Raw genomic sequence first — 13,791 nt, forward strand, 5'->3', positions numbered from 1 at the left:
GGGACTGCTCCCTAGATAGGCAGCTTGCTTATCTTCTGAGATCTATACTGGGTGGGGCCCTTGGGTTGCTAGCTAGCATCTGCTCCTCTCCCAGGCCTCCCTTTTCTGGCCTCTTCCCTTCTCTGTCCCCCCCCCACCCTGCTCCCCCTCAGAGCACACACACTCAAACTCACTGGAAGGCCCAGCACCTGCCTGTCTTCACTCTCGGAGTTCTCTACCCGCTTGGCTCCGTCCTGGGGCTAGTGGGGAGAGTTTGGCGCCTTCCCAGAGGCAGGGGAGGAGGGAGGCTGGGAACACAGGCTGGGCCTTGGTGTCGCAATTCCGGGCCGTGCCGGGACCTTTGCTCCGCGAGGTGTCTATGGGGGAAGGGGGGAGAGAACGCTGACTCTGGAGGCTGCTGGGATTAGGGTGGGGGTGTCTGAGAGCTGTCCTGCACAAGCAAAGAGCCTCCAGGGTGAGGAGAGGAAGGAGAGAGATGAAACTGGCCCGGTCTGCGGGGGAAACGCGACAGTCTTGTTAGAGGGTAGGGGACAAGGCGGCGCCGGCTAAGGGGGTGGCCGGCTGGGGAGGAGTTAGGCTGGTGGGGAAACTACCTCGTGGGCGGGGGCCTAAGAAGGCTAAGGACTCCCGGTTGCTGGTAGGAAGGACCCTTTGACAGTGCCTTCCTTCAGCCTTTCTTACTTTACCGCTTCTCCCTGCTGGTTCCCGTGTGTTCAGCTCTGGTCACTGGCTGCCGGCTGAGGCCTCGAGGACCGGGTACTGCAACGCCTTCTTCTCCAGCAAGGGGGCTCCAGAGACTAAGCAGCCTGAAAGTCTGGTGGCCTGGAGATTCATCTGCTTGGCTCCTCGACAGTGGCCTGGGGGGCTCTCTCTGTCCTTGCTTCTGGGTTGGGGAGGGGTGGGATGGGAAGATTTTCTTAGGGAAGGATCTCTGGGGCGAAGTGTGGAGTACTGCCAACAGAAGTTCCGGGCAGGGATAGAGTTTTACAGGGAATCATAAGAACTAGAAGGGTTCTGGGAGAGGAGGTATTGGGGAGATTATTGGGACGAGAACTTTACGCTGGGACTTCAGAAATGGCAGTGACTCAGGGTGAGCTTGGGTCCAATCTCGTGGTTCTGTTAACTTTCCCTGGCTGTACTGTTAGAGAAGGAGGTGGGTGCAGAGAAGTTAGGATCTGCTCTTGACCCTACCATCTATGTCCTCCTGTGTGGCTATAGGCAGTTACCTTAATCTCTTTTAACTTTAGTTTCCTTACCTTTAAAATGGGTTTAAGAATAGCCCTGACAAGCTGAGTGGTGGTGGCACACACCTTTAATCCCAACACTGGGGAGGCAGAGGCAGTTGGATTTCTGAGTTTGAGGCCAGCCTGGTCTGCAGAGCTAGTTCCAGGACAGTCAAGGCTACACAGAAAAACTGTCTTGAAAAACAAAGAAAGGAAGAAAGGAAGGCAGAGTGGTCCTGCCAACCCAGAGGTATAGTTCAATGGCAGACCTTTTGCCTAACCTGCATAAAGTCCTGCGTTCAGTATCCAGAACCGAGAAAAACAAATATAAAAAGTCCTGATTTCATAGGGATCTACCACAGAAGGCTTCACAGGCCAAACAAATCAGTGGGTAATCTGAGCACAGGGGAGCTGAGGCCTGCTTCTGGAAGTCTAACCTGGTTCATTCCTGCAGGACAGTGTCTTGGTAATGTCCAGGGCTCCGGGAAGAGATGTCCTTGTGGCTGGAGGCTCCAGGGCCTGATGTTTGTCCTGGTAAGCTGCTCTGTTCAAACAGAGCTTCTCCCCGAGCCTCCTCTCAGAGGCTGATACCTCAGGCAGCAGCCCCTTCCCTGCCTGCACCCAGCACTTCTTAGAAGCACACGCTCTGTCTATTAGAGTTGTTGCCTCTGCTCAGACCCTTTGCCCTAGTTCCAGTGCTTGTTCACTGAAAGCCCCATGAAGTCCTCAGTCTGGGCTTCCTTCTTGGTAGTGCTGACATGGCTAATGCTTAGTTCTAGCTTTGAGAGCTCTGTCTGATCTATGAAATGGATGCTCTCCGCCATGCCCAAGGGAACAAAGGCTAGCTGGCATCTACATTTAAGGTCTTGATGTGCAAAGAGCTGCAGCTGACCAGTCCTAGATTCCACACAATCCTGGAGTCTGAGAACACGAGCTGGGGCTTGGGGGCCTTCATTTTTGTTTGTTATTTTTTTGAGACATCTTTCTGTAGTGTGGCAGTCCTGGTACTCACTGTGTAGACCAGACTGGCCTTGAACTCAGAGATCCACCTGCCTCTGCCTCCCAAATGCTGGGATTAAAGTTGTGCACCACAACTCCCAGCTAGTTTGGCTGCCTTCTAAGGGTAGAATTAAGTTTATAGTTTCCCAGCTAAGACACTTGGGGATGGAGTCTGGATGGAACACGAACCCACTCTTACTCCCTTGTGCCTCTTTTGGGCTCAGACTCTGCAACGGAGTTGTGGAAGGCAGAAACCCGAGATGCAAAAGACCAGGGAGGCAAGAGCTGTGTCCTCAGGGAGGAAGCTAGGATGCCCCAATCTGCTGAAAGTGCTTTGAGAATGGGGCCCACAGCCCTGCTCCCCAGGGCAGAAGCTTTTCCAGAGCCTACAGGTAAGAAACACCCAGATTTGGAAAAGGTAGGGGCTCCCTAGACCTGGAGGGGAACTCTGGGGGCCTTGCCTTCTAGTGTCACAGTTAAGCCCAAAAGCTCGTCCTGGGTGACTTTGGTGTGAATTTTGTCTGTCTCAGGCATTTCTGAATTTTCAGCTTCAATTTCTTTGTGATTTGAAATTAACCCTTATGATTGTCTTCAGGATCAATACTTACAAGAGCTCATACAGTACCTAGGACATAGTAGTCCTTGGTAAAGGACAGCAAATGTTACAAGAGTATGGCATGCCCCAGCAATTCCAGCTACTCTGGAGGTTGATGCAAGATCACTTGAGCCCAGGAGTTCAAAAGTTCAAAGCCCACCTAGACTACATATTGTGAATCTGAGAGATGGGGAGGGAGGGATAGAGGGAGGGAGGGAGGAAACGAGAGAGTGATCAAGAAAGGGAGGATATACACATTGAGCATTTTGTCTGTCTGTATCCAGAGCTTCGTCCACAAAAGCGGAAAAAGGGGCCAGCCCCCAAAATGCTGGGGAATGAGCTGTGTAGTGTGTGTGGGGACAAGGCTTCTGGCTTCCATTACAATGTGCTGAGCTGCGAGGGCTGCAAGGGATTCTTCCGCCGCAGTGTCATCAAGGGAGCACGCTATGTTTGCCACAGCGGTGGCCACTGCCCCATGGACACCTACATGCGACGGAAATGCCAGGAGTGTCGGCTTCGCAAATGCCTCCAGGCGGGCATGCGGGAGGAGTGTAAGTGCCCGGAGCAGGAACTGGGAAGAACTGATGGGAAAATATTGATGCCATGTTGTGGAGGCAGACAGATGCTCACTCCCGCAGGGGTCTCCTGAGTGTAGATTAGTACTCCCTTAACCTGACATAGTGGCACACACTCTTAGTCCCAGCACTAGGGAAGCAGAGATGGATCTCTGTGAGTTCAAGGCCAGCTTGGTTTACACTGTGAGTTCCAGGATAGCCTAGAGCTTCGAAGTGAGACCCTGTCTTGAAAAACAAAAGAAAAACAATAGCAACAAAAGAAGAAAGAAAGAATGAAAGAAAAAAAATGCCCTTGCTTTTAGCACATCTTGTTTCTAGAGCATCAAACCGTCCATCCCCTCTACCCCATCTCTGCCTCTTGTTCACCCTTGTCCCTCTTCCTACCTCACATCTGGCCCTGTCTTTAGGTGTCTTGTCAGAAGAGCAGATCCGCTTGAAGAAACTGAAGCGGCAAGAAGAGGAACAGGCTCAAATCACATCAGTGTCCCCAAGGGTTTCCTCAGCTCCCCAAGTCCTGCCCCAGCTCAGCCCAGAGCAACTGGGCATGATCGAGAAGCTGGTTGCTGCCCAGCAACAGTGTAACAGACGCTCCTTTTCTGACCGACTTCGAGTCACGGTAGTTGGAGGCCTGGGGAGAGGTGGCTGGGCCTGTGCAGAAGCTAACTTCTGACTCACAGCAGTTTAACTTTTCCTCTCTTGCCCACCCTGGGTAGCCTTGGCCCATCGCACCTGACCCTCAGAGCCGGGAAGCCCGGCAACAGCGCTTTGCCCACTTTACCGAGCTGGCCATCGTGTCTGTGCAGGAGATTGTTGACTTTGCCAAACAGCTTCCTGGCTTCCTGCAGCTCAGCAGGGAGGACCAGATCGCCTTACTGAAGACCTCTGCGATTGAGGTGGCTGGAAAGGGAATGGGATGAAGGGAAAACCAGAGTAGGATTATCTGTAGGGGATCTCCAGATATCCAGCTTGGAGAGTCTGAGTCCTTAGGGAAGGGAATCAACCTCCTTTCAAAGGCCACATACCAAGACCAGCCCCTTCGTGCCTGTTTGAAAGCTGCTGCTTGTGTGCAGGTGATGCTTCTGGAGACATCACGGAGGTACAACCCCGGGAGTGAGAGCATCACCTTCCTCAAGGATTTCAGTTATAACCGGGAAGACTTTGCCAAAGCAGGTGAGAGCTAAGACGGCCATCGTGATTAGAGAGCCTAAGATTTGGGTGGTTATACCAATTGTTTTTCCAAGAGAGAAGTTTGGAATGTTGATCAGTCACTTCAACTGCTCCAAACAGACCTCTGTCCACAGATGCATCTGAGGAGGTTATGCAAGCATCTTCATGGAAGAGACCAGGCAAGGCAGAGCAGCAGCCTTCCTTCTTGCTTTAGCCAATGAAGCTCTACTTAAGACTGCATTGTGCTTCTGCTTAATATTTGACAATATTCTGTAGCTAAGAAAATTTTTTGAAAATTTTGACCTTTTAATAGACAAAGGCAAGAAACTCTTTTCAGATAATGCTCTTTAAGGATCTTGCAGGCTCACTGACTCACCCTTACTCTCTCTGTCCCGCTTCCTGGTGAGCTGAACAACCAAAGTTGAAGCAGGACAAACATGCAGAATGGGAGAGCTATAGGATCAAATCCAGTGTTTTCTCTAAGAATGGGTTTGAACTGGTGCTGGGGCCTGATGCTGCTCAGGACTAAGCAGTGGGAGCTTCCCTTATTCAGCTCTTGGTGATATTTATGAGACTGGAGTGGGAAGGGTTGCAAGTCTGGAGGAGAGAGGCTGGGAAAGGGTAGCAGAAGTCTGGAGGAGATCGAAGATTTGGCAGCTGAGAGAGCAGGCTGTGAAATACAGCTAACGCTCTGACTGTTCTCAGGGCTGATAGATCCTGGGTTCCAGGCCAGAGTTCAGGAAGCTTCCACTGGCATCTGGTGACTCAGGCCAACCAATGAGCCTCTTGTCCCAGTGTGGGCCTTCTAGGAAAGTCTCTCTTAACTACAGAGGACAAGGCCATGTTGCCTCCCTCCGTTGCGGGTTTTTTTTTTTTTTTTTTGGTTGGTGTTGTTGTTATCTGAATGTCTAGGTACTTACTGGGCAATAGGATGACTCTATCCAGCCCTAAAACCCGGCCCTGTCCCTCTTTTCTACCAAACACCTTTCCCTCAAATGGTTGCTAACTTAGATTTTTCTTAACCCTTCACTCTGTCAGAACACACTCTTTCCTAAACCCTTCCTGTTCCTTCAGTACTTATGGACTTGTGCTATCTGAATCTGCACCAATTTATATGATTTCTTTATTTAAGCAGTTTTGGTGTCACCGTGTTTTCAGTTTTTATTTTATCAGTGTGTTCTTGGGGAAAGGAACAGAAGGCTCTGTGTGTGCGTGCCTGTGTCCTGCCGCTTCTTTCCCTGGAGGCTCTGTTTTGTCAAGTCTCCCTCACATCCACTGCCATATGCTGCACACCACAGCTGACTGATGTGAACTGGTCTCATTTGAGGGGTTCCTCCAGCAAGTATTTGCAGACCGTCACGAGAGCACAGCTCAATTCTAGAACCTTCTTTTTTCTTTGTATGAGGGAACTTCTTAAAACATATTTTGGAGCTTAAAATTTTATCAAGAAATGCATTATAAAGTGAAGCTGGCCTATTGAATAGATCAACACACAACTCTGGATATACATCAGGGTAAAAATACAAGAAGTGACTCATCAACAAACCCCAAATGGAAAAGGATAGCAGATGGTTGTTAAAAGAAATCTGAGAAAGCCTAGAAAACAGAGGGGGGTGGAGACGCTAGCAATGTGAATGGGAGAGTGTTCACCAGGTACCACAGGTCAGGGGCTGTTTTGTGTTTATTGTCTTCCCTGCAAGAAGACTGGCTTATTATTGTTGGGTTTTGTTGTTATTGTTTTAAATGGGGAGACGAATATGACTATCAGTGGTTCAAGTCCAAGGGCTGGAGCAGTGGCGCACTTCTGTAAACCATGCTGGGGAGCAGGTGGAGACAAGTGGGTGCTCAGGGCTCACTGACCAGTCAATCTAGATGACATGACTTGCTCCAGGGTTAGTGAGAGCCTGTTCCAACAAGTAAGATGGAAAGCAATAGAGGAAGCACCTGAGGTTCACTTCTAGCTGCCACAGGAACATGAAGGGGCACGGGCACACCTTCCCAGGGACAGGTACAGGGGTACAAGTTCAGGGTCATCCATGGCTAGTCTGGGGTTATATAAGACCTCATAACAAAACAACCAGCAACAAAACCCAAACCAAACCAAACAAAAAACAAGGGCGAAGTCAGGCACGTGCCTTTATCCTAGCACTCGAGAGGCAGAGAAAGGCAGACCTCTCTGAGTTCTAGGCCAGCCTGGTCTACATCTGAGTTTCAAGACAGCTAAAGTCTATGTAGAGAGACATTGTCTCATTAGAAGAAAAAAAAAAGTCAACCAAGTTCAGTTGGTAGAATGTTGGCCTGTATTTAACTCCCAGTACCACATAAACTGGTTGTAGTAGAGAATGTCCTTAATGGTACCACTCCAAAGACCAGAAGTCCAAAGTCATTCTCAGCTGCAGAGTGAATTTGAGCCAGCTGAGCTCCATGGGACCTTATCACAAGAATGAAGTCTTTTAAAATTTAATGAACACAAGCCAGTGTGGTGGCGCACGCTTTTAGTCCTAGTACTCAGGAGGCAGAGGCAGGTAGATCTCTGTGAGTTTAATGCCAGCCTGGTCTCCAGAGCTAGTTCCAGGATAGCCAGAGCTGTTACACAGAGACCCTGTCTTGAAAAACAAAACAAAACAGAAGAACACATAGTAGATATCACATATGCTACATTTATTAATCTAATTTATTTTCCTAAGAAGTTTATAAGGTAGATCTTATTATCTCCAGATTACAGGTGGGGACTCTAAGACGCAGACAGGTTAAGCAACTTACTTCAAGTCCCCCAGCTAGTAGGTTGTAGATTGAGGGAGTCAGATCCTGGCAGTCTTGGAGCCCAGTCCACACCCTCAACTGCAGAGCTTCATTCTACCTAAGATACACTATATCAGCTGTGACGCTGGTAGCCACAGAAGGCCATTTGCCAGCCTAAAGGGCTTTATAAGCAAAGTAAGAGATGCCTCTATTTCTAGAAACATTCTTGAGAATCCTAATAATATCACTGCTGTTTAATTCAGCACTTTTTGTGCTAAGCCTTCTGTATACTTTATCATATAACCATTGTAGTAAGGAGAACCATCTGCATTATTTTTTTTTTCAATTCCATGGCAAGAGTTGGGACCTGGACAGTTAGAACCTGGAGAGATGGCTTAGCAGTTAAGAGCACTGGCTGCTCATCCAGAGGTCCTGAGTTCAATTCCCAACACCCATGTGGCTCCCAGCCATCTGTAATGGGATCTGATGCCCTTTTCTGTCATTCGGGCAAATAGAGCACTCATGCATACATAAATCTTTTTTTTTTTTTTTTTTTAAAGGAAGGAAGGGTTGTGTTGGCTCCTGGCTTGATGGTGTAGCTCATCATGGTGTAGCAGCAGAAGATGTGGGGCGGTGCTTCTCAACCTTCCTAACGCTGCGACCCTTTAATAAACCTCATGTAGTGGGGACCCCAACCATAGATTAATCCATTGCTACTTCATAACTGTAATTTTGCTACTGTTATAAATCGTAATGTAAATATCTGATATGTGAGCCCCAAAGGGGTCACGCCCCACAGTTAAGAACCTCTGGTGGAGACAGTCACAGGGGATCCAGTCAGGAAGCAGAGCAGACAAGCAAGTGCTCAGCTTTCTTTGTGTTCAGTCCCTCACAGACGTGTTCAGAGGTTTGTCTCCTAAGTGGCTTCAGAGTCTGTCCAGCTGACAATCAAGTAGCCATCACACCATCACAATAGGTTTCTGTTTTGTTTTGTTTAGAGATAGAATCTTGCTATGTGATCCAAACTAGCTTGAAACTTGAAATCCTCTTGCCTCAGTCTTTCAAGTGCTGGAATTACATTCACGTGCCACCAATCCCAGCGCACTGACTAGGATTTCAGAGGAGACTCAGAGAAGTTATGGAGCTTGTTCTTGAATAGTAGAAACCTTGAGACCTTTTAGCGGCTTCTTAGCAGTTCCCCACACCGAGTCGGAGGACATTCTCCCTGCTCTTCTCCCCCAGGGCTCCAGGTGGAGTTCATCAATCCCATCTTTGAGTTCTCCAGAGCCATGAACGAGCTGCAGCTCAATGACGCCGAGTTCGCCCTGCTCATCGCCATCAGCATCTTCTCTGCAGGTGCGGGGGAGGGGCAGGAGGGTGTGGGGGACCCTGCTGGGTTCCTTGTGGATGAGAGGTAGGGTGGGACACGGCCCTGTTTGAGAGTTGTGATTTGGGGTATGGAACCAAGACCTTGGCCAGACCTGCTCCTCAACTTTGTTGGTGACCTATAGACCGGCCCAACGTGCAGGACCAGCTCCAAGTGGAGAGGCTGCAGCACACATATGTGGAGGCCCTGCATGCCTATGTCTCCATCAACCACCCCCACGTGAGTCTCCCCAGTGCCTTTTCCTTCTGCTCTTCAGGCCCATTTTCTTTAAGACTTCTGCCTACGCCTAGCATGGGCAGTTCTTTACCTGTCTCAGAACCTCCCTGCTGCTCTCACCTTCTCAATGGAGAGCAACAGCTAGACTTTTCCCTTTCTTTTCTTTTTTTCAGGACCGACTGATGTTCCCACGGATGCTAATGAAATTGGTGAGCCTCCGCACGTTGAGCAGCGTCCATTCAGAGCAAGTGTTCGCACTTCGCCTGCAGGACAAAAAACTTCCCCCACTGCTGTCTGAGATCTGGGATGTGCATGAATGACTGTCCTTCCACCGTGTCCTCTGTGCTGTGGCCACACGACTGAGGCTTACTGACTGCTTCCTAGAGGTGGAGCAGACTGAGAAGGGCTCGGTGAAGGAGATCCTTGCATGGCATTAAAGGAGAGTCAAAGGGTTGGGTGTTTGGTGGCTGCTGGCCATTTGGGGACCTACTAACATTGTGCACCATCTGAAGACCTTATTGACCCAACCAAATAAACTAGCCAGGAAGGCCACTTTGCACTGGGCCCTACCCATCTTGCCTCTACCACTTCCTGTTTTTCCCCATAGGGCCCCAAAGAAATTCTCCACTATCATTCTGCAGCCTGGCTGCTTCACCAACAGGTCTGGCACTTGGAACAGGAAGGCCAAGATGAATACAGAACTAGGGAAATAAATTTCTGGATCAAGGGTGGGAGTGCTGTGGAGGAGGAAGCCTGTGTCCATTAGGATCTGCCTCCAGACTCAGTAGAGGGGCAAATCACAAATGACATTTTCTGTTCACTAGGTCCACGGCATAAGAGAAGTGCTTGTGCTTAGGTGTACCTTCCCCTTTAATTATCCAGGTAGGAGCAGGTGCTCTTACTGTGGGGGTGGGGGAAGGGAGCAATAACTTAGCGGTACACTTCACGTGTGTGTGTCTAACGTCTTACTTTTAACATTGGCATCTGAAAAAGGACAGCCTTAAAGACTCAGGGACAGGTAATCCTTCCCTTCGGTTTCTGGGCCCGGGGGAACCCAAAGAAAAGTCCCTGGAGGCTTGGTGGAGGATGACCAGGGTTTGAGTTGTCAAAAAGACTGGACTCCATTTCCCAGCGGGCATAGCGTCACTGTTCTCGTACCCCTACCTTGGTGTAGGTGCTGGCAGCTTGAGCCTGAAGCGTCCCCGCCTTCCAGAATTGGTTGAGTCCACCGGCCTACTACTTGGCTTTCCACCCGGGCCGGCTGGGCACGTCCAAACAGCGTGCAGGGGGAGCCAGATGAGGTTTGAAGAAACTGTCAGAAAGTCTTAGGGGCAGTTTATCTTACGAAGTATTTTCATATTAAACACTATTTCGTCAAGACGGGCTCTATAACCAAGTCGAATTAAAAACTGTTTGGGCAACCAAAACAAAATGTATTCCTTTGGGTCCTCCCCTTGGCACCTACCGGCACTGGGCTAGCCCAGTGCCTTCCATCGCGTTCCCACTCCCACGGCGATAGGTGTGCGTAGCCGCCTTCCTCCCTGCGCTCGGCTTGGTGCAGCCCTGTTCCCCGCGGCGAATGGTACGGCCCGGGCCCCTCAGCCGTCCGCTTCCCGCAGCAGGTCTGAGTGGGTCGCACCCCCGGTGCAGACGCGGAACTGGCGCCTGCTCGCCGTGGCGCCGGGCTCGGAAGTGAAGAGCGCTGCGCGGCCGGGAGGCGGCAGGCGGGCCCGACAGGTTCCTCAGAGCTGGGAGGTAGGGGATTGCGCGCCCTGGGGAGCCCTGCGTGGGGCTTTGAGAGGAACCGGCGGCTGCCGGAGGAAAGGGTCTGTGCGGCGGCTCTGAAGCAGCGAGCGAGGGGGCGTGGAGCCTGCTGAGAAAGTGCCGCGGGGTCCAGGCGGGGCGCCCGCGCTGCCCAGGGCCGGGCTCGCGCTGAGCGCCGCCGCTCGCCCGCTCGCCCGCCAGGTTTCGGGGTGGGGGCGAGGAGCTGTCCAGCCCCGGGCCCGAGGAAGGCGCCAGCGCCTGGAGCGTGTGCGCGTGCGTGCGCACGCCTTATTTTTGATTAGCGTTTGAAGAACCACGTTTGATTCTCTAATATATACATATATATTTACATTTCGTCCTTCAATACTGACTTGCTGAAGACCAGGCACACCATTTAATCTTTGCTGCAACTGCTCCCTTATCCGTGCCCCGGCAGCTCAATTCTTCCTCGTGCTCTCTTCTCCTCCTTCCTCAGTCCTATCCATCTCTGGCTTCATTGCTCCAGTTCTCCCCCACGCTGGACCAGTCTGCTGATGAGCTTGCAAGGTCACTGCCTGGGGAGGAGGAGGAAGGGGAGGAAGCCTCGCTTCGTGCTCACGTCAGCGAAGATGTCATATCGTCCTTGGGTCGAGTTCCTGTGGTTTTTACTATGAGATCCTGCCTCAAATGAGGGATGAACCCACAGGGTTGGTGGCATGGCCATTGTAGGCTGAAAAGACATAGATTACTGCAAGATCTGTGGTTTCCAGACGTGGGTGGTGATGTAGGATTATAGCAAAAAGGAATACATTTAGAAATTTGGACCACAGTGGGACAGGCAGGGAGCTCTATCTCAGTAAATAGAATTGAAACAAGAGGCAGAGTCCGAGCCTGGCTGGTTATGAAGACTGCATGAGTTATAGGTGGTGTTAGAGGATTTAGCGTCTGCGGGGAAAGCAGAGAAGGAGAAGAACAGCCTTGGTTATCTCTGTAGTCTGAGTATCTGAAGTCAACTCTGACTGTAGAATATGGTAACTGGTGTGTTGGGAGAGGGGCTTTATCTCACCAATACTGGAAAGGCCCCTGTAACTAACTTACTAGTGGGAGAAAACTTCAACACCACCTTTGGGATTTTAGCTAGAGGATGCTTCTGGTTTTCAGTATCAACCTTCCTTCAAAGACAGCCTACAGCTCAGGTCCTACAAATTCTGTTTTGTGATAAGATGCTGTATATGGGTCTTGTTGACAGTTAGATATTTCTGTATAGAACACATGACTTTTGCCTGTATCCCATTTCGTAGCTCCCCGTTCTTCTCTTTCATTTTTCTTAGGAGCAGGGGCACTCTGCTCTATCAGGGTGGCCCACTTCTGCAGTAAGCTCATGACAATGAGTATTGTAGTTGGGATTATTAAGAGTGATGAACCCAGAAATGACTGAGTGAGTGGCATGCTCAGGAACTTGGTGGTGAGGAGCGATTCCTCTTAAAAGCTGCTAGTGGGATTTAAAAAGCAAACACATGTCGAAGTAAAGATAACCTGATTCTTAGTAGGTGCTGCCAATGGAATAGGAGGAATGAAGTGTTATGGGCCATGGCTAACTTTGGAGTATTAGCCGCTAGCACACTGTTCGGTCACCAAGCAGGGGAGGGGCTACAGCTCTGCTATAAATAGTGCTTGGAGTCAGAGTCGCTATGGAGACAAAACTGAATCCTATTACCTATGGGTCCTCTATTGAGAGCAAGGGGGAAAGGAAGGAACAGAATTTTGAGGACACCGGCGGTATTGTAAATAGGTCTTGTTTATGGGTAGAGGAGGTCAAAATAACTCATTACCTAAGTCAAATGTGCCCTCAGTATTACAGGTAATGTCTGTGTCTGCAATATGGGAGTGGACACAGCAAATGAAGTGGAATATGTTTAGGTGTGTGTAGTAGTGTAATAGGATCGTGTGTACACATATACATGCATACAGTGAACATGGTCTCAGTGTGGCCTATACTGGAGAAAAACATTTTATTTAGAAATATATGTCATAGACAGCTGTCAGTCACCAATGTGGGTACTTGAAACTGGGCCTTGGAAGAAACAGGAATGGTCGTAACTGCTGAACCATTTCCCTGGCCCTAGGTAATAATTAATTTTTAATATGTTTAGAAATTTTCTTGCACATCTTCTCTGTACTTGCAGAAGGCCTAGTATTTTCAGTCCCTAATTCATAATCTCTGTGAGATAGAGAACGATTAGGCCTCCTGGGAACATGTTTTACTTTCAGATCCCAAAAACCCGACTAGACAAAGAGCTATTGGTTCAGCACCAAGGGCAGAGGTAATAGCAGTTGCTGGGGCCCCTTTTCTAGCTTGCAACTGGGAAAACTGGTTAGGCTGGGCAGTAGTGGCCTTTAATCCCAGTACGCAGGAGGCAGAGGCAGGCGGATCTCTATGAGTTTGAGGCCAGCCTGGTCTACAAGAGCTAGTTCCAGGACAGGCTTCAAAGCTACAGAGAAAAACCAGAAAAATCCAAAACAAAACAAACAAACAAACAAACAAACAAACAAAAAACAACAGCTGGTTAGAGATGATATAGTTGGGACATAGCCAGTCTTCATGTGAGATCATGTGACCTAGATATCCAGCTGTTGATACTGTCTGAGTGCAATTAACTGAAAAGTCTATGATAGTTACACATCAAGCTGAAAGCCGCTTAGTGAGACAGAATAATTAGGTTTTCATCTAGATGTAAAAGCACAGATTAGTGCTATTCAAAGAGTCTGGTTTGAGCTTGATCACCCTGGAGTAGTTCTGAAAGCGACTCTTTTGTTATCATAATTATTCAGTCTAGATTAGACTGTCTAGGTCTGGTTTTCAGAAGCAGAGCCCCAGGAACTAGGCTGGAAATGAGCTAGTTAGCAGTGCTGAGCCATCATGCCGACGACTGTGCCTTCTCCTTTCTGTGGTGCTCAACCAGTAAGCTATATCCCTCAACCCCTATTCTACTTGAAATTTGACTCTCAGAGTCTGTTTGACTCTGGGAGCCCATAAACCTAGACAGCCACCAGTCTATGCAAGTGTCAAATTCTATCCTGAGTGATGGAGCGGAAGCCTTCTGACCTGTGCCCTGGCTGAGATGAAACTGAGAGGATGATTCC

The 13,791-nt window shown here is 49.5% G+C and overlaps 2 protein-coding genes across 56 annotated transcripts in view; both read left to right on the forward strand.

Annotated features, from left to right (window-relative positions):
• The first annotated feature begins 343 nt into the window (after positions 1-343).
• On the forward strand, positions 344-9,461 carry Nr1h3 (nuclear receptor subfamily 1 group H member 3). Of its 6 annotated transcripts, XM_087911393.1 has the most exons (11): positions 345-523; positions 718-756; positions 1,678-1,757; positions 2,447-2,614; positions 3,102-3,368; positions 3,800-4,008; positions 4,106-4,285; positions 4,463-4,562; positions 8,544-8,657; positions 8,770-8,907; positions 9,078-9,461. In XM_087911393.1, the coding sequence occupies exons 3-11, from the start codon at positions 1,715-1,717 to the stop codon at positions 9,200-9,202; spliced, it is 1,344 nt and encodes a 447-aa protein (XP_087767519.1). In that variant the 5' UTR covers positions 345-523; positions 718-756; positions 1,678-1,714; the 3' UTR covers positions 9,203-9,461. The 6 variants fall into 6 exon arrangements, with proteins under 6 accessions (XP_085552689.1, XP_087767519.1, XP_085552686.1 ...); XM_085696560.2 differs by lacking the exon at positions 718-756 and having other exon boundaries at positions 346-523; XM_048428293.3 differs by lacking the exon at positions 718-756 and having other exon boundaries at positions 348-523; positions 8,813-8,907.
• Positions 9,462-10,498: 1,037 nt separating this feature from the next.
• The window catches only part of Madd (MAP kinase activating death domain), a 42,361-nt gene continuing 39,068 nt past the window's right edge, over positions 10,499-13,791 (forward strand). For 38 of the 50 annotated variants that reach the window (XM_048428236.3, XM_048428255.3, XM_048428242.3 and 35 more), the window contains exon 1: positions 10,499-10,659. The gene's annotated coding sequence lies outside the window, so the exon portion shown is untranslated. The remainder of the gene's footprint in view (positions 10,660-13,791) is intronic. The other 12 variants (XM_048428250.3, XM_085696558.2, XM_048428256.3 and 9 more) reach the window with 1 other exon arrangement.

The sequence above is a fragment of the Myodes glareolus genome, chromosome 10, assembly GCF_982192425.1.
Source record: "Myodes glareolus chromosome 10, mMyoGla1.1, whole genome shotgun sequence".
In the NCBI taxonomy this organism is placed as follows: Eukaryota; Metazoa; Chordata; class Mammalia; order Rodentia; family Cricetidae; genus Myodes; species Myodes glareolus.

Bases quoted from the DNA above. Each gene is read 5' to 3' on its own strand.
- Nr1h3 (XM_087911393.1), top strand. From the start codon at position 1,715: ATGTCCTTGTGGCTGGAGGCTCCAGGGCCTGATGTTTGTCCTG. The intron at 2,615-3,101 runs GTAAGAAACACC...GTCTGTATCCAG, and splicing joins AGCTTTTCCAGAGCCTACAG to AGCTTCGTCCACAAAAGCGG. The intron at 4,286-4,462 runs GTGGCTGGAAAG...GCTTGTGTGCAG, and splicing joins TGAAGACCTCTGCGATTGAG to GTGATGCTTCTGGAGACATC.